At 43.2% G+C, this 27,759-nt stretch overlaps 1 protein-coding gene across 1 annotated transcript in view; it reads right to left on the reverse strand.

Annotated features, from left to right (window-relative positions):
* Positions 1-27,759, reverse strand: part of sipa1l1 (signal-induced proliferation-associated 1 like 1) — a 219,796-nt gene that overhangs the window by 92,321 nt on the left and 99,716 nt on the right. The window contains 5 exon segments of the mRNA XM_090242469.1: positions 2,565-2,695; positions 3,873-4,095; positions 8,684-9,193; positions 11,275-11,460; positions 11,624-12,650. Of these exon segments, the coding sequence (XP_090098595.1) occupies positions 2,565-2,695; positions 3,873-4,095; positions 8,684-9,193; positions 11,275-11,460; positions 11,624-12,442 (1,869 nt within the window). The 5' untranslated portion in view covers positions 12,443-12,650.

Raw genomic sequence — 27,759 nt, forward strand, 5'->3', positions numbered from 1 at the left:
ATGATGGACTATTATCATGCAACCGGGTGAGCGGGGAACAAATACATGTTATTTGTGCTTTAAAATAGCTAATGGAGGACGATTTCACCGTGGTTAATTTTCCTGCCAGCCAGGTAGACTATACTCCTATACTCGTCATAAATATAAGCAATGTGCTTAATATTAGGAAAGTTGAGAAATAAATATAGGAGGCCTAGCCTATAGAAAGCTGATGAGATCCTCCTCTTTTTATTAGCGGCCATCACTCCGTTTTCTCACGCAAATGCAAAGCCTATAGAAATGTTGCACAGCATGAGCTCATGGGCTCTCATAAAGTGTTTAATTAGACTTTTGATTACATTTGCATTGATGTCAGAGTGATTAGAGGGACAGTAGAGTGCTGAGTACCAGGCAGTTAAGCACGTTTGGTAGACTACTAATGACCATCGGCAGCATCAGAGTTTGGAGAAGCCTAATTACCGTGACTAAACGGTCATGTGGAACTTGACTGCCTTCATGATTCGTGACCGCCGGTGTGTGGCGGTAACACAGTCACCCTAACAGCCCTACTCCGGCCGACGCATTCTGCATGGTGATCTTAGGCTGCTCGGCCATTTCAAGAAGCTCCCGAAAAAGTTATTGAGCTGGGTGTGGCTGAAAGTTATTGCAACGGGCGTGGATGAATTAGCCGAATCCACTTATTTGAAGGGGTGTCCAAATAGTGTAATTCCATTATGACATTATGGGGAATTGTGTGTAGGCCATTGACTCAAAATCTACATTTAATTCATGTTAAATTCATGCTATAACAACAAAATGTGGAAAAAGTCAAGGGGTATGAATACTTTGAAGGCACTGTGTGTACATACAGGTAGGGGTCAACGTGACTATGCAACAGGATAGATAATAAAATAGTGGCAGCAGCGTATGTGATGAGTCAAAAAAAAAAGTTAGTGCAAAGTGGGTCAATGCAAAAAGTTGGCAGGGAGCTCCGCCCCAGGGATGTCCTGGGCCGTACGCACTCGGCCCCAGGGATGTCCTGGGCCGTACGCACTCGGCCCCAGGGATGTCCTGGGCCGTACGCACTCGGCCCCAGGGATGTCCTGGGCCGTACGCACTCGGCCCCAGGGATGTCCTGAACCGTACGCACTCGGCCCCAGGGATGTCCTGGGCCGAACGCACTCGGCCCCAGGGATGTCCTGGGCCGTACGCACTCGGCCCCAGGGATGTCCTGGGCCGTACGCACTCGGCCCCAGGGATGTTCTGGGCCGTACGCACTCGGCCCCAGTGATGTTCTGGGCCGTACGCACTACCCTCTGCAGCGCCTTGCGGTCGGCATACCAAGCGGTGATGCAGCCAGTCAGGATGCTCTCGATGGTGCAGCTGTAGAACTTTGAGGATCTGAGGGCCCATGTCAAATCTTTTCAGCCTCCTGAGGGGGAAGAGGGGCTCCCGAGTGGCGCAGTTGTCTAAGACACTGCATCTGGTTCGAATCCAGGTTGTATCGTAAATGTTAAATAAAATAAATAAAAAAATAAGAGGCCTCGTTGTGCGTTCCTCACGACTGTTGTTGGTGTGTTCGGACCATGATAAATCCTTAGTGATGTGCACACCGAGAAACTTGAAGCTCTCGACCAGCTCCACTACAACCCTGTCAATGTGGATGGTGGCGTGGCTCGACCCTCCGTTTCCTGTAGTTCACAATCAACTCCTTTGTCTTGACGTTGAAGGAGAGGTTGTCTCATTGTAGTCCGTGATCAGGCCAACCACCATCGTGTCGGAGTCGTGATAAGTTTTGACGGCACTACGGTGTTGAACGCTGAGCTGTAGTCAATGAATAGCATTCTCACATAGGTGTTCCTTTTGTCCAGGTAGGAAAGGGCAGTGTGGATCTGTTGGGACGGTGAATTGGACTGTGTTCATGGTGTCTGGGATGATGGTGTTGATGTGACCAGCCTTTCAAAGAATTCCGTTGCGATAGCCATTCAGACAGGTTACCTTGGCATTCTTGGGGAAAGGGACTACGGCGGTCTGCTTGACGTAGGTATTACAAACCGTAGGTATTACAAACAGTGTCACGTAGGTATTACAAACAGTGTCAGGGGGAGGTTGAAAAACGTCAGTGAAGACACTTGCCACATGCTCTGAGTACACTTCCTGGTAATTCATCTGGCCCTTGTGAATGTTGACCTGTTTAAAAAGGTCTTGCTCACATCGGCTATGGAAAAGCTGGGATGAAGGGGGTTGTGGGAAATAAAAAGGAGGAGAGGGAAAGGCAGAAGGGGATCCGGGTTAGAAGAGTGGGAAAGAAGGGAAGAAGAGCCATATATCTGTGTTAGAAGAGTGGGAGAGAAGGGAAGAAGAGCCATATATATCCGGGTTAGACACTCTTATGCCATATATACAAGGGTTGGGGTCAATTAAAATTGAAAGCCAGTCTATTCAGGAAGCAAAATTAAATTCCAATACAATAATTGAAAAAAAGTGTGCGAAAAGTTTTTCAATTTTTAAATTCAAATCACTTCCTGATTTGACTAACTTCAATTCAAATGAACCCCAACCCTGATAGATATATAGCTATTTACCTCGCTGGTTCTGAAGATGACTCTGTAGTTGTACTGCTGTCCATGCTCCTTGTGTTCTTCTAGCTTCTCTCTCCTCAAACTCACTGCTACTGGACCCAGAGTGTCATCTACACCCAGGTAGTTCCAATGCTCTGGACGAGAGAGCGAGCGAGAGAGAGAGAGGAGGGGACAAGGTGAAAGAGGGAAAAGAGAGAAAGTCAGATTTTTCTCTCCAAGGCATACAGACATTCAAATCTACTCTACCTTAGCAATGCATGAATAGAGATGCTATAATCTCACTTCTCAGGTAGAAGTAGTTCCTGTAGTAACAGTAGGCCCCCAGACCTCTCCTCTTCCTCCCAGATACACAGTTGAAGTCAAAAGTTTACATACACTTGAGCTCACAACATTTCTATAGGCTTTGCATTTGCGTGAGAAAACGGAGTGATGGAAAAACTTTTGACTTCTCTCTACTATTATTCTGACATTTCACATTATTAAAATAAAGTGGTGATCCTAACGGACCTAAAACAGGCAATTTTTACTTGGATTAAATGTCAGGAATTGTGAAAAACTGAGTTTAAATGTGTTTGGTGAAGGTGCATGTGAACTTCTGACTTCAACTGTAAGTATTTGCTGTAGCAGTAGCAGCAGCAGTAGCAGCAGCAGTAGCAGCAGTAGTAGCAGTAGTAGCAGTAGTAGTAGCAGTAGCAGCAGTAGCAGCAGCAGCAGCAGCAGCAGCAGCAGTAGCAGCAGTAGTAGTAGCAGTAGCAGTAGCAGTAGCAGCAGTAGTAGCAGTAGTAGCAGTAGTAGTAGCAGTAGTAGTAGCAGTAGCAGCAGCAGCAGCAGCAGCAGCAGTAGTAGCAGTAGTAGTAGCAGTAGCAGTAGCAGTAGCAGTAGTAGTAGTAGTAGTAGTAGTAGTAGTAGTAGTAGTAGGGCCCCAGACCTCTCCCCTCCCTCCCTCCCTCCCAGATATAAGTATTTCCTGTAGTAGTGGTAGTCGTAGTAGTGGTAGTGTTAGTAGTAGTAGTAGTAGTAGTGGTAGTAGTAGGGCCCCAGACCTCTCCTCGTCCTTCCTCCCTCCCTCCCTTCTCAGATATAAGTATTTCCTGTAGTAGTAGTAGTAGTGGCAGTAGTAGTAGCAGGGCCCCAGACCTCTCCTTGTCCTCTCCGATAAGTATTTCCGGTAGTAGTATCTCAGATATAAGTATTTCCGGTAGTGGTAGTAGTAGTAGTAAGCTCCCAGACCTCTTCCTCCCTTTCACCTCTCAGATAGAGGTATTTCCTGTAGTAATAAGACCCCAGACCTCTCCACTTCCTCCCTCTCACCTCTCAGATAGAAGTATTTCCTGTAGTAGTAAGACCCCTGGTCGCAGTGCTCCACAGATCGTTTGGCCCTATCAGCATGCTGTCCCTGTCCGTCTTTAGGGGCCTCCAGCACGGACACCCCGGCGTTGGTGAAGTGGGGGAGAGAGGTCTCCAGGGGTCCCTCCTCTGAGCCACTTCCCCCCCCAGAGCCACTGGAGCTGCCCCCACTGCCTATACTACCCTGCTGAGAAGGGGGAAGGAGTAACGTTAGTATGGATGTATTGAGGGGGAGGAGCAACGTTAGTATGGAGGTATTGATGGGGAGGAGTAACGTTAGTATGGAGGTATTGAGGGGGAGGAGTAACGTTAGTATGGAGGTATTGAGGGGGAGGAGTAACGTTAGTATGGAGGTATTGAGGGGGAGGAGTAACGCTAGTATGGAGGTATTGAGGGGGAGGAGTAACGTTAGTATGGAGGTATTGAGGGGGAGGAGTAACGTTAGTATGGAGGTATTGAGGGGGGAGGGGTAACGTTAGTATGGAGGTATTGAGGGGGGAGGAGTAACTTTAGTATGGAGGTATTGATGGGGAGGAGTAACGTTAGTATGGAGGTATTGAGGGGGGAGGAGTAACTTTAGTATGGAGGTATTGAGGGGGGAGGAGTAACGTTAGTATGGAGGTATTGATGGGGAGGAGTAACGTTAGTATGGAGGTATTGATGGGGAGGAGTAACGTTAGTATGGAGGTATTGATGGGGAGGAGTAACGTTAGTATGGAGGTATTGAGGGGGGAGGAGTAACGTTAGTATGGAGGTATTGATGGGGAGGAGTAACGTTAGTATGGAGGTATTGATGGGGAGGAGTAACGTTAGTATGGAGGTATTGATGGGGAGGAGTAACGTTAGTATGGAGGTATTGAGGGGGGAGGAGTAACGTTAGTATGGAGGTATTGAGGGGGGAGGAGTAACTTTAGTATGGAGGTATTGAGGGGGAGGAGTAACGTTAGTATGGAGGTATTGAGGGGGAGGAGTAACGTTAGTATGGAGGTATTGATGGGGAGGAGTAACGTAAGTATGGAGGTATTGAGGGGGAGGAGTAACATTAGTATGGAGGTATAGAGGGGGAGGAGTAACGTTAGTATGGAGGTATTGATGGGGAGGAGTAACGTTAGTATGGAGGTATTGATGGGGAGGAGTAACGTTAGTATGGAGGTATTGAGGGGGAGGAGTAACGTTACTATGGAGGTATTGAGGGGGAGGAGTAACGTTAGTATGGAGGTATTGAGGGGGAGGAGTAACGTTAGTATGGAGGTATTGATGGGGAAGAGTAACGTTAGTATGGAGGTATTGATGGGGAGGAGTAACGTTAGTATGGAGGTATTGAGGGGGAGGAGTAACTTTAGTATGGAGGTATTGAGGTGGAGGAGTAACGTTAGTATGGAGGTATTGAGGTGGAGGAGTAACGTTAGTATGGAGGTATTGAGGTGGAGGAGTAACGTTAGTATGGAGGTATTGAGGTGGAGGAGTAACGTTAGAATGGAGGTATTGAGGTGGAGGAGTAACGTTAGTATGGAGGTATTGAGGTGGAGGAGTAACGTTAGTATGGAGGTATTGAGGTGGAGGAGTAACGTTAGTATGGAGGTATTGAGGGGGGAAGAGTAACGTTAGTATGGAGGTATTGAGGGGGAGGAGTAACGTTAGTATGGAGGTATTGAGGGGGGAAGAGTAACGTTAGTATGGAGGTATTGAGGGGGAGGAGTAACGTTAGTATGGAGGTATTGATGGGAGGAGTAACGTTAGTATGGAGGTATTGATGGGGAGGAGTAACGTTAGTATGGAGGTATTGAGGGGGGAAGAGTAACGTTAGTATGGAGGTATTGAGGGGGAGGAGTAACATTAGTATGGAGGTATTGAGGTGGAGGAGTAACATTAGTATGGAGGTATTGATGGGGAGGAGTAACGTTAGTATGGAGGTATTGAGGTGGAGGAGTAACGTTAGTATGGAGGTATTGAGGGGGGAGGAGTAACGTTAGTATGGAGGTATTGATGGGAGGAGTAACGTTAGTATGGAGGTATTGAGGTGGAGGAGTAACGTTAGTATGGAGGTATTGAGGGGGGAGGAGTAACTTTAGTATGGAGGTATTGATGGGAGGAGTAACGTTAGTATGGAGGTATTGAGGTGGAGGAGTAACGTTAGTATGGAGGTATTGATGGGAGGAGTAACGTTAGTATGGAGGTATTGAGGTGGAGGAGTAACGTTAGTATGGAGGTATTGATGGGGAGGAGTAATGTTAGTATGGAGGTATTGATGGGAGGAGTAACGTTAGTATGGAGGTATTGATGGAAGGAGTAACGATAGTATGGAGGTATTGATGGGAGGAGTAACGTTAGTATGGAGGTATTGAGGTGGAGGAGTAACGTTAGTATGGAGGTATTGATGGGGAGGAGTAACGTTAGTATGGAGGTATTGAGGTGGAGGAGTAACGTTAGTATGGAGGTATTGATGGGGAGTAGTAACGTTAGTATGGAGGTATTGAGGGGGGAGGAGTAACTTTAGTATGGAGGTATTGAGGGGGGAGAGTAACTTTAGTATGGAGGTATTGAGGGGGAGGATAATAAACTGGCCACAGTGTATAGTGTATATATTGTGTGTAACGTTAGTATGGAGGTATTGATGGGAGGAGTAACGTTAGTATGGAGGTATTGAGGGGGGAGGAGTAACTTTAGTATGGAGGTATTGAGGGGGAGGATAATAAACTGGCCACAGTGTATAGTGTATATATTGTGTGTAACGTTAGTATGGAGGTATTGATGGGGAGGAGTAACGTTAGTATGGAGGTATTGAGGGGGGAGGAGTAACTTTAGTATGGAGGTATTGAGGGGGGAGAGTAACTTTAGTATGGAGGTATTGAGGGGGGAGGAGTAACGTTAGTATGGAGGTATAGAGGGGGGAGGAGTAACGTTAGTATGGAGGTATTGAGGGGGGAGGAGTAACTTTAGTATGGAGGTATTGAGGGGGAGGATAATAAACTGGCCACAGTGTATAGTGTATATATTGTGTGTAACGTTAGTATGGAGGTATTGATGGGAGGAGTAACGTTAGTATGGAGGTATTGATGGAAGGAGTAACGATAGTATGGAGGTATTGATGGGAGGAGTAACGTTAGTATGGAGGTATTGAGGTGGAGGAGTAACGTTAGTATGGAGGTATTGATGGGGAGGAGTAACGTTAGTATGGAGGTATTGAGGGGGGAGGAGTAACTTTAGTATGGAGGTATTGAGGGGGGAGAGTAACGTTAGTATGGAGGTATTGAGGGGGGAGGAGTAACTTTAGTATGGAGGTATTGATGGGAGGAGTAACGTTAGTATGGAGGTATTGATGGGAGGAGTAACGTTAGTATGGAGGTATTGAGGTGGAGGAGTAACGTTAGTATGGAGGTATTGATGGGAGGAGTAACGTTAGTATGGAGATATTGATGGGAGGAGTAACGTTAGTATGGAGGTATTGAGGTGGAGGAGTAACGTTAGTATGGAGGTATTGAGGTGGAGGAGTAACGTTAGTATGGAGGTATTGATGGGAGGAGTAACGTTAGTATGGAGGTATTGATGGAAGGAGTAACGATAGTATGGAGGTATTGATGGGAGGAGTAACGTTAGTATGGAGGTATTGATGGGAGGAGTAACGTTAGTATGGAGGTATTGAGGGGGAGGAGTAACGTTAGTATGGAGGTATTGAGGTGGAGGAGTAACGTTAGTATGGAGGTATTGAGGTGGAGGAGTAACTTTAGTATGGAGGTATTGAGGGGGGAGGAGTAACGTTAGTATGGAGGTATAGAGGGGGGAGGAGTAACGTTAGTATGGAGGTATTGAGGGGGGAGGAGTAACTTTAGTATGGAGGTATTGAGGGGGAGGATAATAAACTGGCCACAGTGTATAGTGTATATATTGTGTGTGTAGTAGGGTTGTAATGATGTTAGAATGACGACTCCAGGCAGTAAGGAAGGAAATGAAAGAAAATATGAAGGGGCCTTCATGTCTTGAGGAAAACCATCATAATGTCGGACACGACAACCTTATGTTATCACCCAATCACCACCCAGACACCACCCAATCACCACTCAGACACCACCCAGACACCACCCAGTCACCACCCAGACACCACCCAGTCACCACCCAGTCACCACCCAGTCACCACCCAGTCACCACCCAATCACCACCCAGACACCACCCAATCACCACTCAGACACCACCCAGACACCACCCAGACACCACCCAATCACCACCCAGTCACCACCCAATCACCACCCAGACACCACCCAATCACCACCCAGTCACCACCCAGTCACCACCCAGACACCACCCAGACACCACCCAGACACCACCCAATCACCACCCAGACACCACCCAGACACCACCCAGACACCACCCAATCACCACCCAGACACCACCCAGACACCACCCAATCACCACCCAATCACCACCCAGACACCACCCAGACACCACCCAGACACCACCCAGACACCACCCAGACACCACCCAATCACCACCCAATCACCACCCAATCACCACCCAGACACCACCCAGACACCACCCAGACACCACCCAGACACCACCCAGACACCACCCAGACACCACCCAGACACCACCGTTTATATTCCATGCGACAGCACAACATATTTGACATAAAGTGTGTTTCTTTGGAGGACCATATCGTTTAGCCGGCTATGTGTGCGTTTCTTTGTCAAGAAAAAACTAGTGGTATGACAACACTAGGTGTGTGTGTGTGTGTGTGTGTATATATATATATATATATGTGTGTGTGTGTGTCCTCCTACCCGTTTAGAGAGGCCAATGTTCCTCTCTCCCTCTCCTCCCAGCTCATTCCTGAAACAAGGACAGTTCAGCACCAGATCGTTGCTCTTCTCATCACCAGGGTCTAGGGCAGGGTTAGTGGTGTGAGTCCCTCCCTGTCCCGTGGCCCCCTCCTTCCCACTCAGCTCCTCCTGGGACCCGCACGGAGACCCGCCCCCGCCGCATACCCCGCTCTGATTGGACGAGAGCGAGGAAGTGGCGGAGGCCGAGGCGGCGGCCGCAGCGGAGGCGCCCGTGGTGGTGTTCTTGCGTTTCCCGCCGGACTGTCGACCCTGGATGGCCTCGTTGAGGTCGAAGAGGATACTCTGCACGTCAAAGTGAGCAAAGCCTTTCTGACAGGACCAGGGTTTAGGAGGGGGGCCGATGACGTCCTCCCGCACCCCATCCTCCACATCAGACCCAGCCCGGGACGAGTCACCCTCGGCCTTGACGCTGCGGAGCTTCCTGAAGATGGACTCCCCTCCAGTCTCCGACTGGAATCAGATAAGATCATGACTTTATTATCCCCCAGAGGGAAATGTTGTTTGCATCACTGTGCATATATTAAAAACATTAAACAATGTGTATGGATAAAAACAATTATTGATTTTAATGTAATATTGGTGTAATGTACAGACTCGTAACACATAAAAAATAAAAAAAACATATTAAGCACAGACATGACAATGTGACCCGTTTCAAGAAGCTAGGCAGTCTAGCCGGAGAAGCGGAGGAGCATTAACATTTTTCATTTCTTTTTTAGCTAAATGTTGTTGTTTTAAGGCAGAAATCTCTTCTGGAATGGGGAAGAAATGTGATCAACAGTGTTGTTGTCACAGAAGAAGTTGACCGAGTTTTGAAACCAGTGGGTGGATTGCCTGGTAGGAAGTAGAGAGATGATTGCCAAATGTGGAGAGTACAGAACACAAGGTGGTTGTTTTATAAACACCGGTCTCTGGATTCCATCTTTAAACTAGGAGCAACCATGGCAACCGTGACCGAGAGGATAAAGCATTCATCCATGTAAACGAATAAGAGTCAAGCTACTTTTTCAGATTTTATACATTTCTAATTTCGGCAGAAAGTTTTTTTCATTGCAAGTTTAAGCATACTGTCACAGCTAGCTAACATTTTAATTTTTTTTTTTTTAATTTTACCTTTATTTAACCAGGCAAGTCAGTTAAGAACAAATTCTTATTTTCAATGACGGCCTAGGAACAGTGGGTTAACTGCCTGTTCAGGGGCAGAACGACAGATTTGTACCTTGTCAGCTCAGGGGGTTTGAACTTGCAACTTTCCGGTTACTAGCCCAACGCTCTAACCACTAGGCTACCCTGCCGCCCCAACATTGAACCTAGTTGGTTAGTTTTAGCTATCTGCAGATTCATGCAGGGTGCATGAGTTGGGGATTATGGTTCCTTGTTTAGCTAGCTAGCTACGTCAAACACTATGCAAGTAACAATAATTTTGTTTTATGTCATGTGAAGAACATGATCTGCACCAAAGTCAGATTAGGATATAGGCCAAGGACTAGATAGGGTATTTTAACTACTGCTTTCACCACTTTTAGTCTTGAAATCTTTGGTTGTCTACTACACCACTTTACTCACTCTGTCAGAATTACAGACAAGATAAATACAAATTGTTCAATAGCTGGCCAATGTTTTTTGTTTAACATGGTTGCTGGTTCCTGATCTTCTAAGAACACCGTTTGAGGAGTCACCTGAAGTTTGAGAGGAATGGGAGATGCAGTAGAGGACTGCAATGTTGAGGCAGAGGGTTCGTAATGAGCACGACTGATTACTACTCTGAACTGTGAGTGGTGAGCTTTCTGGCGACCAGAGCTGATGAGGCATCACACAAGTGGGTGCCATATATTGTGAAGCAGAAGTCGAGTGGTTACGCAACTCAGGCTGGTTCCAAGATCGAGCCATGTGCTGTTCCTCTCCATCTTTGGAGGATTCATGCATTCAAAGTCTTGGCCACTATTGGTTGACCTAACTAGCTAAAGCTAGGCTACTCATGATGATGTATTGGTTGACCTAACTAGCTATTGCTAGGCTACTCATGATGATGTATTGGTTGACCTAGTCAACTATAGCTAGGCTACTCATGATGATGTATTGGTTGACCTAACTAGCTATAGCTAGACTACTCATGATGATGTATTGGTTGACCTAACTAGCTATTGCTAGGCTACTCATGATGATGTATTGGTTGACCTAACTAGCTATTGCTAGGCTACTCATGATGATGTATTGGTTGACCTAGTCAACTATAGCTAGGCTACTCATGATGTATTGGTTGACCTAGCTAGCTATAGCTAGGCTACTCATGAGGATGTATTGGTTGACCTAGCTAGCTATGGCTAGGCTACTCATAATGTATTGGTTGACCTAGCTAGCTATAGCTAGGCTACTCATGATGATGTATTGGTTGACCTAGCTAGCTATAGCTAGGCTACTCATGCTAATGTTTGGCTTGTTTTTTGCTTTTGATGCACTTTGAGATTTTTATCAAAAGGGCTATAGACATTTAATAAATCATTATAATTATTAACATTAATGTGCTCTACCTTGGACCTCCTCTTCAGGTGTTTCTCTCTTTCCTTCAGGCGACTGGCGGGGCTACCTCTGGTAGGACCCAGGGGTCCATCAGGTAGATCCAGGGCAGCCTGTTTGTGCGGGGCCACCGTCAGCAGCTCACCAAGTCTGTCCGGCGCCGGGCTGCGTTGATCAGGAGCCTCCTGGGACGTATAGCCCTTGAATGAATGAATGAAGTTTACGTGACACATTTAAAATACATACAATCAGTGTATTCAACACTTTCATGCATCATCCTCTGGAATTCTTCGTACATTTTTTCCGTGTTCTTTTTTTAATTTAATTTAAATCTAATTGTTTTTACATCAATCAAGAAAATACCTTGAGCATATCGAAGAAGCTCTCCCCTGAGCCTGCATGTTTGTCTATGGAAGAGGTGCTGCCGTACTCTCGATGCATGGGCGTCCAGCCGGAGAAGGACCAGCCCTCGCCCCCGTCACCCTCTAACTCAGAGATAGTGATGTCACTGTTGGAGCGCTGGCGGATACGCCTCATGCCTTTACGCGGCGAGCCCTGGTAGCCGTCTGGCGACAGGTAGCGGTTGTCTTTGCTGTGATGTCTGCTGTGGTGCATCTTGCTCTTCAGGGTGTTGTGGATGTTCCGGAGCATCGAGGAGTCCTGAGGGCTGATCAGGTGGCCCAGTTTAGCCGACAGGTTGCTATGGGCCGTGGGCGCCGAGCCTGAACCCGAGCTCCGTTCTCTTTCTCCTCGTTCCCCGGCCGACCCGCGTTCCCCGGCCGACCCGCGTTCCCCGGCCGACCCGCGTTCCCCGGCTGACCCGCGTTCCCCGGCTGACCCGCGTTCCCCGGCCGACCCGCCTGACCCACATTCTCCGCCACCTGAAGATGACATGGTGGAACTCGGGGAGTCCGTATCTACGGTGATGTGCCACACCCCACCAGTTCCATCCCGTTTTGGGGGCCAGTCCGCCACGCGGGCCCTGACTCCCATCTTGGGAACCCCCGGGGTGGAGGAGGAAGAGGAGCCGGATGAGGAAGAGGAGGTGAGGTGGGTGCTCTCCGAGCGAGGTGGGGGGGCTCCACCATTGGGGAGGCGCAGGCGACGGGTGTAGAATTCATCAGAGGCAGGTACCGAGCCGCCCACCGAACGCTCCGTCTGAGACCGCTTCAGACTGGTCATGGTGGAGTTAGGGGGTAAAGGTGGGGTAAGGGAGAGCTCAGCAGTAGAGATGGAGCATTATGCCCAGGGAGAGGAGAGGATAGAGAGCCTCACAGAGCATGGGTGGCTGGGAGGACTGGAGGAGGAAGAGAAAGGCAGGGCAGACAGAAGGTTGTTGCTAGTGTTGGTCCTCCTCAGGTCTGTATGCTGCGTCGGTCTCTGGTGAACTCTGCAGGAGAGAAAGGAAGAGGAGAGAGAGAGAGAGGAAGAAGGAAAGAAGAGGAGAGAGAGGAAGAGGAGAAGAGAGAGAGAGAAAGAGAAGAAACAAAGAAGAGGAGAAAGGAAGAGGAGAGAGAGAGAGAGGAAGAAGGAAAGAAGAGGAGAGAGAGGAAGAGGAGAAGAGAGGAGGAGAAAGAGGAAGAAGGAAAGAAGAGGAAGAGGGTTAGATGTTGGGTTTAGGCCTCTATGTCAAAGATGCCTTTGTCATGGCTACAACAACTGAAGTTGTTTTTAACCCAGCAGAAGAAACACAGACTCTCACTCTTCACTAACCGGCTGATGATGCAGCAGTTGGTGGAGTGGTAGGCACAGCTTGTCCCATTAATCATAAAATGTAGGATTAGCTAATAACTGCGAAACAAACATTCTGGATAAAATAAGAGAACCTTGAATGATTTTATTGATCAGCATTTTGATATGCGCGAAAAAAGAAAAATCGGATAAATCGAAGCGAACAAAAGAGAGAGGAAATCTCCTCGAGCGAAACTGAAGGGAAGCCTCCGTCAAATTCTAAAAATACTAATTGGGGGGGGGGGGACATTTTTTAGAAGTATGTCTCCAGAATATGGAGCACTGCTTACAAGCATGAGAGAACAGCTTTAAAAAAAAAAATGGATCTATTGCCTGGACTACTGGGGGACGTTGAGGCATTAAAAACAGGAATGGATTACAGTAACAAAATGGAAGAAATCAGAGCGGAAAATAAGACAATGAAAAGTACCGTGGACTCCCTAAAAACACACTACAGAGACGCTACGGCATGACAATAAAACAATGAAAGCAGAATTATTTGATATAAAGTGCAGAAGTATGAAGAATTATATTGTTATAATAGGAATAAAGGAGGATGAAAACAGTCAACGGAGGGGGGGGAAATCAAGGTTTTCATGAAACGTAATCTCAAGATGACGGACGAACAGGTGGAAACAATTGATTTTCAAAGAGCTCACGATTTCGGTGGCAGAGGGGAGGGAAGGCCCCGTCCGATAGTAGCTAGGCTAACTCCGTACCAAAATGAAGATTAACTTGCTACAACAGGATAGGGAGCTGAAGGAAAACAAAAGTGTGTGTGTGTGGGTGGTTGGCTTTACTCTAGATTGTCAGTACTGCAGGTCTTCTTTGAGATCGTGTCATGGCTGTGTCGGGGTCGACTGTAAGTTAAACGTATGTATCCCTATATGGGTAGCGTGAGGCCTAAAACACGTTTCTACTGGCAGGACATAATGAAGACTACATGTCTCTCTGCTGATAGGAATATAACAGGACATAATGAGGACTACATGTCTCTCTGCTGATAGGAATATAACAGGACATAATGAGGACTACATGTCTCTCCGCTGATAGGAATATAACAGGATATAATGAGGACTACATGTCTCTCTGCTGATAGGACTATAACAGGACATAATGAGGTCGACATGTCTCTCTGCTGATAGGACTATAACAGGACATAATGAGGACTACATGTCTCTCTGCTGATAGGACTATAACAGGACATAATGAGGACTACATGTCTCTCTGCTGATAGGAATATAACAGGACATAATGAGGACTACAAGTCTCTCTGCTGATAGGAATATAACAGGACATAATGAGGTCTACATGTCTCTCTGCTGATAGGAATATAACAGGACATAATGAGGACTACAAGTCTCTCTGCTGATAGGACTATAACAGGACATAATGAGGACTACATGTCTCTCTGCTGATAGGACTATAACAGGACATAATGAGGTCTACATGTCTCTCTGCTGATAGGACTATAACAGGACATAATGAGGACTACAAGTCTCTCTGCTGATAGGACTATAACAGGACATAATGAGGACTACATGTCTCTCTGCTGTATATTAAGTAGCATTGTTTAAAGTGGCTAGTGATACATTTATTACATAAAGATGCAGTAGATGATATAGGGTACAGTATATACATATACTAGAGCAGTCTGGGCTGCATTGTTAGCTCCCCACTCATGCTGCACAGAAGTTAACACACTTGAATAATGCGTCACAGCATGTAGAAATGTTGAAACTGTTAATTACTGTTCGCCAAACAATGTCCATACAGGCTAGAACACAATGAAAGACAATACCGGTAGCTTACAACTTTAATTGCAGGCTAACTTTCTTTGTTAGCTTACAGCTGAAGCAACATCAATTCACTACCCTAGTACTTTGTGATATTACACAAACCATAACGCCAAATATGCTGATTTCAAAGATGATTGTCACCAAAAACATTATTAATTCACTTAGTCTCCCTCGCTACCAAAAACAAATTCCATCTCCCTTGCCTCCCGTTTGGGTTTCAACTAGATTCCACAGCCAGGTTCTGCCTCACAAATCAAGTCATTACTTTCTATAAGAGACAGAGCAAACTTTTTTTATAAAAGAAGACATTGATCAGAACAATAAAAAAAGTGCCTTCAGAAAGTATTCATACCCCTTGACTTATTCCATAGTGTTGTGTTACAGCCTGAATTCAAAATCGATTTTAAAAAATGTATAATTCTCACCCATCTTACACACAATACCCCATAATGACAAAATGAAAACATGTTTTTAGAAATCGTTGCAAATGTATTGAAAAATAAATACAAAAAATATTTAAATTTACATACACACTTGAGTCAATACTTTGTAGAAGCACCTTCGGCAGCGATTACAGCTGGGAGTCTTTCTGGGCAAGTCTCTAAGAGCTTTGCACATCTGGATTGGTGTAAACACTGAACAAAAATACAAATGCAACACCAAGTGTTGGTCCCATGTTTTATGAGCTAAAAAAAAAGATCCCAGAAATGTTCCATGTTCCAATGTTCCAAAAAGCTTATATCTCACAAATGTGTTTACATCCCTGTTAGTGAGTACTTCTCGTTTGCCAAGACAATCCCATTAAACCTGACAGGTGTGGCATATCAAGAAGTTGATTAAACAGCATCGATCATTACACAGGTGCACCTTGCGCTGGGGACAACAATAAAAGGCCTCTCTAAAATGTGCAGTTTTCACCCAACACACCAATCCAAATTCATCTCTCAGCATGTCCAGCCCACTCACTATCTCAGCCAATCATGGCTAGCGGGAAGGTTGCTGACTTTTTCTTTGGTTTCCAACAGGGCTATAGATTTGGGTGAGGTTTTTTTCTTGCTTGAGTAGCCTTGTTTCACTGCCAAAAATACAAAATACAATTAAACCATCTAATGTTCTGCAAAATACTGGTAGCCTAGTCATATAATTAACATCCAATCACATTAACCGTTACTCTCTTGCAGGAATTCCACTAACGGACCGTTATGTAGCCAAACGTAGCTGCTGCTCTTTCTGTGGAGACACATACCAGCTCTACTGGTAGTACTGCTACCACCAGCAGTAGTACACCTGCACCTGTCGAACACACAAGTTGTTCTGCTTCCACGACCACATCCAATGCTTGCATCAGTTAATTCTGTTGTTAGCCCAGCTAGCATGGACACTGACTGTTGTGAATCTGATGCAGGAGAAGAGCTACTGCCTCCTTTACCCGGGAAAGCACTGAACAAAATACAGGGGCGTTGGACCATCAAAGAGGCGCAAATATGATGAGAACTACATTGATTTGGGGTTCACTTATATTGGGAGTAGTGCCTTTCCTCAGCCACAGTGTGTTAGATGTGCAAGTACTATCTCACAACTCGATTAAACCTTTACTCTTGCGCAGACATTTAAAAACAAAAAAATAAGCCTCATCTAATATTTTTCAAGAACTGGACAGCGTTGTGACATCAAATGGCCTTTGGTGGTCAAGATGTGTTGGTATCTGTACTGATGGCGCAAAAGCCATGACAGGGAGACATAGTGGAGTGGTAATGCGTGTGCAAGCAGTTGCTCCAGACACACTGCAGCATCCAACGAGAGGCTCTTGCTGCCAAGGGAATGCCTGAAAGCTTGAAAGACGTTTTGGACACAAGAGTGAAAACGGTTAACTTTGTTAAAGCAAGGCCCCTGAAGTCCCGTGTATTTTCTGCATTATGCAATGATATGGGCCGCGACCATGTAACGCTTTTACAACATACAGAAGTGAGCTGGTTATCAACATACAGAAGTGAGCTGGTTATCAACATACAGAAGTGCCCTGGTTATCAACATACAGAAGTGCCCTGGTTATCAACATACAGAAGTGAGCTGGTTATCAACATACAGAAGTGCCCTGGTTATCAACATACAGAAGTGAGCTGGTTATCAACATACAGAAGTGAGCTGGTTATCAACATACAGAAGTGCCCTGGTTATCAACATACAGAAGTGAGCTGGTTATCAACATACAGAAGTGAGCTGGTTATCAACATACAGAAGTGCCCTGGTTATCAACATACAGAAGTGAGCTGGTTATCAACATACAGAAGTGAGCTGGTTATCAACATACAGAAGTGAGCTGGTTATCAACATACAGAAGTGCCCTGGTTATCAACATACAGAAGTGAGCTGGTTATCAACATACAGAAGTGAGCTGGTTATCAACATACAGAAGTGCCCTGGTTATCAACATACAGAAGTGCCCTGGTTATCAACATACAGAAGTGAGCTGGTTATCAACATACAGAAGTGAGCTGGTTATCAACATACAGAAGTGAGCTGGTTATCAACATACAGAAGTGCCCTGGTTATCAACATACAGAAGTGAGCTGGTTATCAACATACAGAAGTGAGCTGGTTATCAACATACAGAAGTGCCCTGGTTATCAACATACAGAAGTGCCCTGGTTATCAACATACAGAAGTGAGCTGGTTATCAACATACAGAAGTGCCCTGGTTATCAACATACAGAAGTGCCCTGGTTATCAACATACAGAAGTGAGCTGGTTATCAACATACAGAAGTGCCCTGGTTATCAACATACAGAAGTGAGCTGGTTATCAACATACAGAAGTGAGCTGGTTATCAACATACAGAAGTGAGCTGGTTATCAACATACAGAAGTGAGCTGGTTATCAACATACAGAAGTGAGCTGGTTATCAACATACAGAAGTGCCCTGGTTATCAACATACAGAAGTGAGCTGGTTATCAACATACAGAAGTGCCCTGGTTATCAACATACAGAAGTGCCCTGGTTATCAACATACAGAAGTGCACTGGTTATCAACATACAGAAGTGCTCTGGTTATCAACATACAGAAGTGCCCTGGTTATCAACATACAGAAGTGCCCTGGTTATCAACATACAGAAGTGAGCTGGTTATCAACATACAGAAGTGAGCTGGTTATCAACATACAGAAGTGAGCTGGTTATCAAGGGGCAAAGTATTGACACATTTCTTTTAATTGAGAGACGAGGTTAAGGTTCAACACTGACCATCCTTTTCACTTGTCTGACCGCTTGGATGATGACGAGTTTCTCACACGACTGGCCTATCTGGGTGATGTTTTTCACCTGTCTGACCTCTTGGATGATGACGAGTTTCTCACACGACTGGCCTATCTGGGTGATGTTTTTCACCTGTCTGACCTCTTGGATGATGACGAGTTTCTCACACGACTGACCTATCTGGGTGATGTTTTTCACCTGTCTGACCTCTTGGATGATGACGAGTTTCTCACACGACTGGCCTATCTGGGTGATGTTTTTCACCTGTCTGACCGCTTGGATGATGACGAGTTTCTCACACGACTGACCTGTCTGGGTGATGTTTTTTCTCACCTCAATGATCTGAATCTAGGATTACAGGGACTCTCCGCAACTATATTCAATGTGAGGGACAAATATATTATGAATCTCTATTCCCTACAGCATCATTAACAGAGACTATATTATGAATCTCTATTCCCTACAGCATTATTAACAAAGACTATATTATGAATCTCTATTCCCTACAGCATTATTAACAAAGAATATATTATGAATCTCTATTCCCTACAGCATCACTAACAAAGACTATATTATGAATCTCTATTCCCTACAGCATTATTAACAAAGAATATATTATGAATCTCTATTCCCAACAGCATCACTAACAAAGACTATATTATGAATCTCTATTCCCTACAGCATTATTAACAAAGAATATATTATGAATCTCTATTCCCTACAGCATCATTAACAAAGACTATATTATGAATCTCTATTCCCTACAGCATCATTAACAAAGACTATATTATGAATCTCTATTCCCTACAGCATTATTAACAAAGAATATATTATGAATCTCTATTCCCAACAGCATCACTAACAAAGACTATATTATGAATCTCTATTCCCTACAGCATTATTAACAAAGAATATATTATGAATCTCTATTCCCTACAGCATCATTAACAAAGACTATATTATGAATCTCTGTTCCCAACAGCATCATTAACAAAGACTATATTATGAATCTCTATTCCCTACAGCATCATTAACAAAGACTATATTATGAATCTCTATTCCCTACAGCATCATTAACAGAGACTATATTATAAATCTCTATTCCCTACATTATCAATAACCATGACTATATTATACATCTCTATTCCCTACATTATCATTAAGACTATATTATAAATCTATTCCCTACAGCATCATTAACAAATACTATATTATACATCTATATATCATTAACCATCTCTATATCATTAACCATGACTATATTATACATCTCTATATCATTAACCATGACTATATTATGAATCTCTATTCCCTACATTATCATTAACCATGACTATATTATACATCTCTATTCCATACATTATCATTAACCATGACTATATTAGACATCTCTATTCCCTACATTATCATTAACCATGACTATATTATACATCTCTATTCCATACATTATCATTAACCATGACTATATTAGACATCTCTATTCCCTACATTATCATTAACCATGACTATATTATACATCTATATTCCATACATTATCATTAACCATGACTATATTATACATCTCTATTCCCTACATTATCATTAACCATGACTATATTATACATCTCTATTCCCTACATTATCATTAACCATGACTATATTATACATCTCTATTCCATACATTATCATTAACCATGACTATATTAGACATCTCTATTCCCTACATTATCATTAACCATGACTATATTAGACATCTCTATTCCCTACATTATCCTGTTAAGGTATAGGGGGCAGCATTTTCACTTTTGGATAAATAGCTTCCTGCTACTCATCCCCAGAATATAAGATATGTATATTATTAGTAGATTTGGATAGAAAACACTCTGAAGTTTCTAAAACTGTTTGAATCATGTCTGTGAGTATAACAGAACTTATGTAGCAGGCAAAACCCAGAGGACAAACTGTTCAGAATTATTTATTTTTTTGCCTCTGGCGGTTCCCTGAGTTGTCATTGCCAAGCGATATTTCTTAGGAACCTGTTTTCAGTTCCTACCGCTTCCATTGGATGTCACCAGTCTTTGGAATTTGCTTGAGGTTATTCATTTGTGCAATGAAGAAGAAGCACATCCAGGAACACCGTTACACTATTGAGAGTTGCGCAAGACGTAAAAAGGAGCACGGTTTGTTTACTTCCTGTATTGAAAACAGATTGCGCAGTCTACAATTTGATCGATTATTAACGTTTAAAAATACCTAAAGTTGAATTACAAAAGTAGTTTGAAATATTTTGTCAACGTTTATAGGCAACATTTGAAATATTTTGTAGTGACGTTGCGTTTTTTGGGAGCTGTTTTTTTCTGGATCAAACGCGTCAAATAAATGGACATTTGGATATATATGGACGGAATCGAACAAAAGGGCCAATTGTGATGTTTATGGGACATATTGGAGTGCCAACAAAAGAAACTCGTCAAAGGTAAGGCATGTTTAATATTTTATTTCTGCGTTTTGTGTAGCGCCTGCAGGGTTGAAATATGCTACTCTCTTTGTTGACATTGTGCCATCATCAGATAGGCCGAAAAGGCCGAAAAGCCTTTTTAAAACCTGACATGTTGGCTGGATTCACAACGAGTGTAGCTTTAATTGAGTATCTTACATGTGTGATTTAATGAAAGTTAGAATTTTATATAATTTTTTTAATTTGCCGCGCTGCATTTTCTCTGTTTTTTTTCCCAAGTGGGACACAACCGTCCCCTATACCATAATAAGTTAACATTAACCATGACTATATTAGACATCTCTATTCCGTACATTATCATTAACCATGACTAGACATCTCTATTCCCTACATTATCATTAACCATGACTATATTACACATCTCTATTCCCTACATTATCATTAACCATGACTATATTAGACATCTATATTCAATACATTATCATTAACCATGACTATATTAGACATCTATATTCCCTACATTATCATCAACCATGACTATATTACACATCTCTATTCCCTACATTATCATTAACCATGACTATATTAGACATCTATATTCAATACATTATCATTAACCATGACTATATTAGACATCTATATTCCCTACATTATCATTAACCATGACTATATTAGACATTTCTATTCCCTACATTATCATTAACCATGACTATATTACACATCTCTATTCCCTACATTATCATTAACCATGACTATATTAGACATCTATATTCAATACATTATCATTAACCATGACTATATTAGACATCTATATTCCCTACATTATCATTACCCATGACTATATTAGACATTTCTATTCCCTACATTATCATTAACCATGACTATAGACATATCTATGCCCTACATTATCATTAACCATGACTATATTAGACATATCTATTCCATACATTATCATTAACCATGACTATATTAGACATCTCTATACCAGGACTATATTATGCATCTCTATTCCCTACATTATCATTAACCATGACTATAGACATATCTATGCCCTACATTATCATTAACCATGACTATATTAGACATCTATATTCCCTACATTATCATTAACCATGACTATAGACATATCTATGCCCTACATTATCATTAACCATGACTATATTAGACATCTATATTCCCTACATTATCATTAACCATGACTATAGACATATCTATGCCCTACATTATCATTAACCATGACTATATTAGACATATCTATTCCATACATTATCATTAACCATGACTATATTAGACATCTCTATACCAGGACTATATTATGCATCTCTATTCCCTACATTATCATTAACCATGACTATAGACATATCTATGCCCTACATTATCATTAACCATGACTATATTAGACATCTATATTCCCTACATTATCATTAACCATGACTATAGACATATCTATGCCCTACATTATCATTAACCATGACTATATTAGACATATCTATTCCATACATTATCATTAACCATTACTATATTAGACATCTCTATACCAGGACTATATTATGCATCTCTATTCCCTACATTATCATTAACCATGACTATAGACATATCTATGCCCTACATTATCATTAACCATGACTATATTAGACATCTATATTCCCTACATTATCATTAACCATGACTATAGACATATCTATGCCCTACATTATCATTAACTATGACTATATTAGACATATCTATTCCATACATTATCATTAACCATTACTATATTAGACATATCTATTCCATACATTATCATTAACCATGACTATATTAGACATCTCTATACCAGGACTATATTATGCATCTCTATTTCCTACATTATCATTAACCATGACTATATTAGACATCTCTATTCCATACATTATCATTAACCATGACTATATCATGATTGTCTGTTCCCAGCAGTATTTAACATACAGGTTACAGCACACAACCACCTGAGATTGACAGTCACTGTGCAGCAGGTTAAAACAGGATATATCTACCTCTCAATTCCTCTTTTCAACAACAGACTATTCCCCTGAGCTGATATAGGGTACGTCCCAAATGGGACCCGATCCTCTAGATAGTGCACTAATTTAGGGTACAGGGTGCCATTAGAAACGCAGGTGCATTGAGGGTGTGTGTTGGGCCTGCCAGCCTGCCGCTGGAGGACAGGCCGACGGCCCTCCCACCGGAGGACGGACCGAAGGCCCTGCCGCCGGAGGACGGACCGAAGGCCCTGCCGCCGGAGGACGGACCGAAGGCCCTGCCGCCGGAGGACGGACCGAAGGCCCTGCCGCCGGAGGACGGACCGACGGAAAACAGACCGAAGGCAAAGCACAAACACAAAGTACAAACTCTCGCCTAGTCTGCAGTGCCAGAAGCATAGTTAGACAACTGATCAATGTTGATGACACAGATGTTGCATGCTGCCGACTGCTCCCCCCCCCCCCCCCCCACACACACACACACACACACACTAATGATGGTCTGCTCTTCTCCGTATCCCAGCAACCACCTGCCAAGTGTCTGTCCCGCTCTCCCCGCTGGGCTGAGGTACAAACTAATGAGTGTGTGTGTGTCTGTGTGTGGGTGGGCGTAAGTGTGTGTGTTGGTGTGACATTCCACAGTCATGTTAGCCCTAATTAGCCAGAGAGAACACCAGCAGCAACCTTCACCAACACACTGGGTGAAAGACAGTGATGAGATGGAGATTAACACTGTAGTGTAGGTCCTCTATACATGAACCAGTTAAATGTTTGGACATACCTACTCATTCTTTCCAGTGGTTTTCTTTATTTTCACTATTTCCACTAGAATAATAGTGAAGACATCAAAACTATGAAATAGCACACATATGGAATCATGTAGTAACCAAAAAAGTGTTAAACAAATCCAAATATATTTGAGATTCTTCAAAGTAGCCACCCTTTTCCTTTATGACAGCTTTGCAAACTCTTTGCATTCTCTCAACCAGCTCCATGAGATATTCACCTGGAATGCATTTCAATGAACAGGTGTGCCTTCTTAAAAAGTTACATTTGTGGTATTTCTTTCCTTTTTCATGTAATTGAGCCAATCCATGAGTTGTGTTGTAACAAGATCGGGCTATCTTCTGTAAACCACCCCTATTAGGTAAAAGACCAAGTCCATATTATGGGAAGAACAGCTCAAATAAGCAAAGAGAAATGACAGTCCATCATTACTTGAAGACATGAAGGTCTGTCAATCAGGACAATTTCAAGAACTTTGAAGGTTTCTTCAAGTGCAGTCGCAAAAACCATCAAGCGTTATGATGAAACTGGCTCTCATGTCGACCGCCACAGGACAGGAAGACCCAGAGTTACCTCTGGAAATCTGCCCTTTCGTCTGATGAGTCCAAATTTTAGATTTTTCGGTTCCAACAACCGTGTCTTTGTGAGACGCAGAGTAGGTGAACGGATGATCTCCACGTGTGGTTCCCACCGTGAAGCATGGAGGAGGAGGTGTGACGGTGATTTGCTGGTGACACCGTTAGTGATTTATTTAGAATTCAAGGCACACTTAACCAGCATGGCTACCACAGCATTCTGCAGGAATACGCTGTCACATCTGGTTTGCGCTTAGTGGGACTGTCATTTGTTTTTCAACAGGACAGTGACCCAACACACCTCTAGTCACTGTGTGCTCCCTCTCCGGCCTCTAGGTCACCAGGCTGCTCGTTTTAGTGCACACCTGTCACCACAGTTACGCGCACCTGCGCGTCATCAGACTCACCTCAACTCCATCACCTCCCTGATTACCTTCCATATATATATATACAGTGCCTTGCGAAAGTATTCGGCCCCCTTGAACTTTGCCACATTTCAGGCTTCAAACATAAAGATATAAAACTGTATTTTTTTTTGTGAAGAATCAACAACAAGTGGGACACAATCATGAAGTGGAACGACATTTATTGGATATTTCAAACTTTTTTAACAAATCAAAACTGAAAAATTGGGCGTGCAAAATTATTCAGCCCCTATAATTTCAGTGCAGCAAACTCTCTCCAGAAGTTCAGTGAGGATCTCTGAATGATCCAATGTTGACCTAAATGACTAATGATGATAAATACAATCCACCTGTGTGTAATCAAGTCTCCGTATAAATGCACCTGCACTGTGATAGCCTCAGAGGTCCGTTAAAAGCGCAGAGAGCATCATGAAGAACAAGGAACACACCAGGCAGGTCCGAGATACTGTTGTGAAGAAGTTTAAAGCCGGATTTGGATACAAAAAGATTTCCCAAGCTTTAAACATCCCAAGGAGCACTGTGCAAGCGATAATATTGAAATGGAAGGAGTATCAGACCACTGCAAATCTACCAAGACCTGGCCGTCCCTCTAAACTTTCAGCTCATACAAGGAGAAGACTGATCAGAGATGCAGCCAAGAGGCCCATGATCACTCTGGATGAACTGCAGAGATCTACAGCTGAGGTGGGAGACTCTGTCCATAGGACAACAATCAGTCGTATATTGCACAAATCTGGCCTTTATGGAAGAGTGGCAAGAAGAAAGCCATTTCTTAAAGATATCCATAAAAAGTGTCGTTTAAAGTTTGCCACAAGCCTCCTGGGAGACACACCAAACATGTGGAAGAAGGTGCTCTGGTCAGATGAAACCAAAATGGAACTTTTTGGCAACAATGCAAAACGGTATGTTTGGCGTAAAAGCAACACAGCTCATCACCCTGAACACACCATCCCCACTGTCAAACATGGTGGTGGCAGCATCATGGGTTGGGCCTGCTTTTCTTCAGCAGGGACAGGGAAGATGGTTAAAATTGATGGGAAGATGGATGGAGCCAAATACAGGACCATTCTGGAAGAAAACCTGATGGAGTCTGCCAAAGACCTGAGACTGGGACGAAGATTTGTCTTCCAACAAGACAATGATCCAAAACATAAAGCAAAATCTATAATGGAATGGTTCAAAAATAAACATATCCAGGTGTTAGAATGGCCAAGTCAAAGTCCAGACCTGATTCCAATCGAGAATCTGTGGAAAGAACTGAAAACTGCTGTTCACAAATGCTCTCCATCCAACCTCACTGAGCTCGAGCTGTTTTGCAAGGAGGAATGTGAAAAAATGTCAGTCTCTCGATGTGCAAAACTGATAGAGACATACCCCAAGCGACTTACAGCTGTAATCGCAGCAAAAGGTGGCGCTACAAAATATTAACTTAAGGGTGCTGAATAATTTTGCACGCCCAATTTTTCAGTTTTTGATTTGTAAAAAAAGTTTGAAATATCCAATAAATGTCGTTCCACTTCATGATTGTGTCCCACTTGTTGTTGATTCTTCACAAAAAAAATACAGTTTTATATCTTTATGTTTGAAGCCTGAAATGTGGCAAAAGGTCGCAAAGTTCAAGGGGGCCGAATACTTTCGCAAGGCACTGTATATATATATATCACTCCCTTTGGTTCCTTCAGTTTCCTGTTGATTTTGTATTATGTTTCATTTATATATTAACCTGTTGAATCTAGGGGGCAGAATTTTCATTTTTGGAAAAATAACATTCCCAAAGTAAATGGGCTATTTTGTCAGGACAAGATGCTAGAATATACATATAATTGACAGCTTAGGATAGAAAACACGCTAAAGTTTCCAAAACTGTAAAAATATTGTCTGTGAGTAAAACAGAACTGATATGAGCCCGAACGTCAACATTGCGTCAGTGGTCAGCTGGAGGCTCTCAGAGTGTTTTGTGCATAAAAGACAAATGTGTTTCTCTCTTTCCTACTAAGAAGCCACCTGTCCCGGTTGATATATTATCGAATAGATATTTGAAAAACACCTTGAGGATTGATTATAAACAACGTTTGCCATGTTTCTGTCGATATTATGGAGCTAATTTGGAATATTTTTCGGCATTGTCGTGACCGCAATTTCCGGTCAAATTCTCAGCCAAATGTGAAGAACTAACGGAGTTATTTCGGCTACAAAAATAATATTTTTGGAAAAAAGGAACATTTGCTATCAAACAGTGAAAACATCCGAAGCTCAAAGGTAAACGATTTAATTTGATTGCTATTCTGATTTTCATGACCAGGTTGCCTGCTGCTAGCTAGGCATAATGCTAAGCTAGGCTATCGATAAACGTACACACATGCTTGTCTTGCTTTGGCTGTAAAGCATAATTTCAAAATCTGAGATGACAGGGTGATTAACAAAAGGCTAAGCTGTGTTTCAATATATTTCACTTGTGATTTCATGAATATGAATATTTTCTAGTAATATTTTTTGTCCGTTGCGTTATGCTAATTAGTGTCAGTTGATGACAATTCTCCCGGATCCAGGATGGGTAGTTCCAAGAGGTTAAAAACACTCCCTGAACTTGCTTCCCGCCTCTTGGACCACAGAGCGAAGTAAAAGCAGCCAACAAGTGCCCAGCATGTGGGAACTACTTCAAGACTGTTGGAAAAGCATTCCAGGTAAAGCTGGTTGACAGAATGCCAACAGTGTGCAAAACTGTCATCAAGGAAAAGGGTGGCTCGTTGAAGAATCTCAAATATATTTTGATTTGTTTAACACTTTTTTTGGTTACTACATGATTCCATGTGTTATTTAATAGTTTTGATGTCTTCACTATTATTCTACATTGTAGAAAATAGTAAAACACTAAGAAAAACACTTGAATGAGTAGGTGTGTCCAAACATTTGACTGGTACTGTATGTACAAAGTGCCTCAGGCCTGTCTGATTATCCAGGTAGTGACAAAGCGACTAGGCAACAGGATAGACAATAAACAATAGCAGTAGCGCATGTGATGAGTCAAAAGAGTTTGTGCAATGCAGATAGTCTGGGTAGCTATTTGGTTAACTATTTAGCAGTCTTATAGCTTGGGGGGGTAGAAGTCGGAACGCCAGGATCCAGTTGCAGAGGGAGGTGTTCCAATGTCCAGAGCTTACTGGCGTGTGTGTGTGTGTGTGTGTGTGTGCGCGTGCGTGCGTGCGTCAGTTTAACCTCCATCCACAATCAGAGATGAGGTAATGATAATTTCCACTCCCAGAGATGAATACTGAGGAACATGACTTCACTACGGTCTGGAATGTCATTACCACGGTGACGATGTCATAATGTGGTCTTCGATGTCCGTGTCTGAAGGAGACCGGAAACAACGTTCAGACTGTTTAGTTTCTGTTCAAGGACACAGTCCCAAGTACCTGTTGTCTGAATAAGTGGAGGTGGTGTGTGTGTGTGTGTGTGTGTGTATGTTTCTAGGCCTCATAACATTCCAGGA

This window comes from Oncorhynchus mykiss, chromosome 8, assembly GCF_057628025.1.
Source record: "Oncorhynchus mykiss isolate SJ-2025 chromosome 8, ASM5762802v1, whole genome shotgun sequence".
In the NCBI taxonomy this organism is placed as follows: domain Eukaryota; kingdom Metazoa; phylum Chordata; class Actinopteri; order Salmoniformes; family Salmonidae; genus Oncorhynchus; species Oncorhynchus mykiss.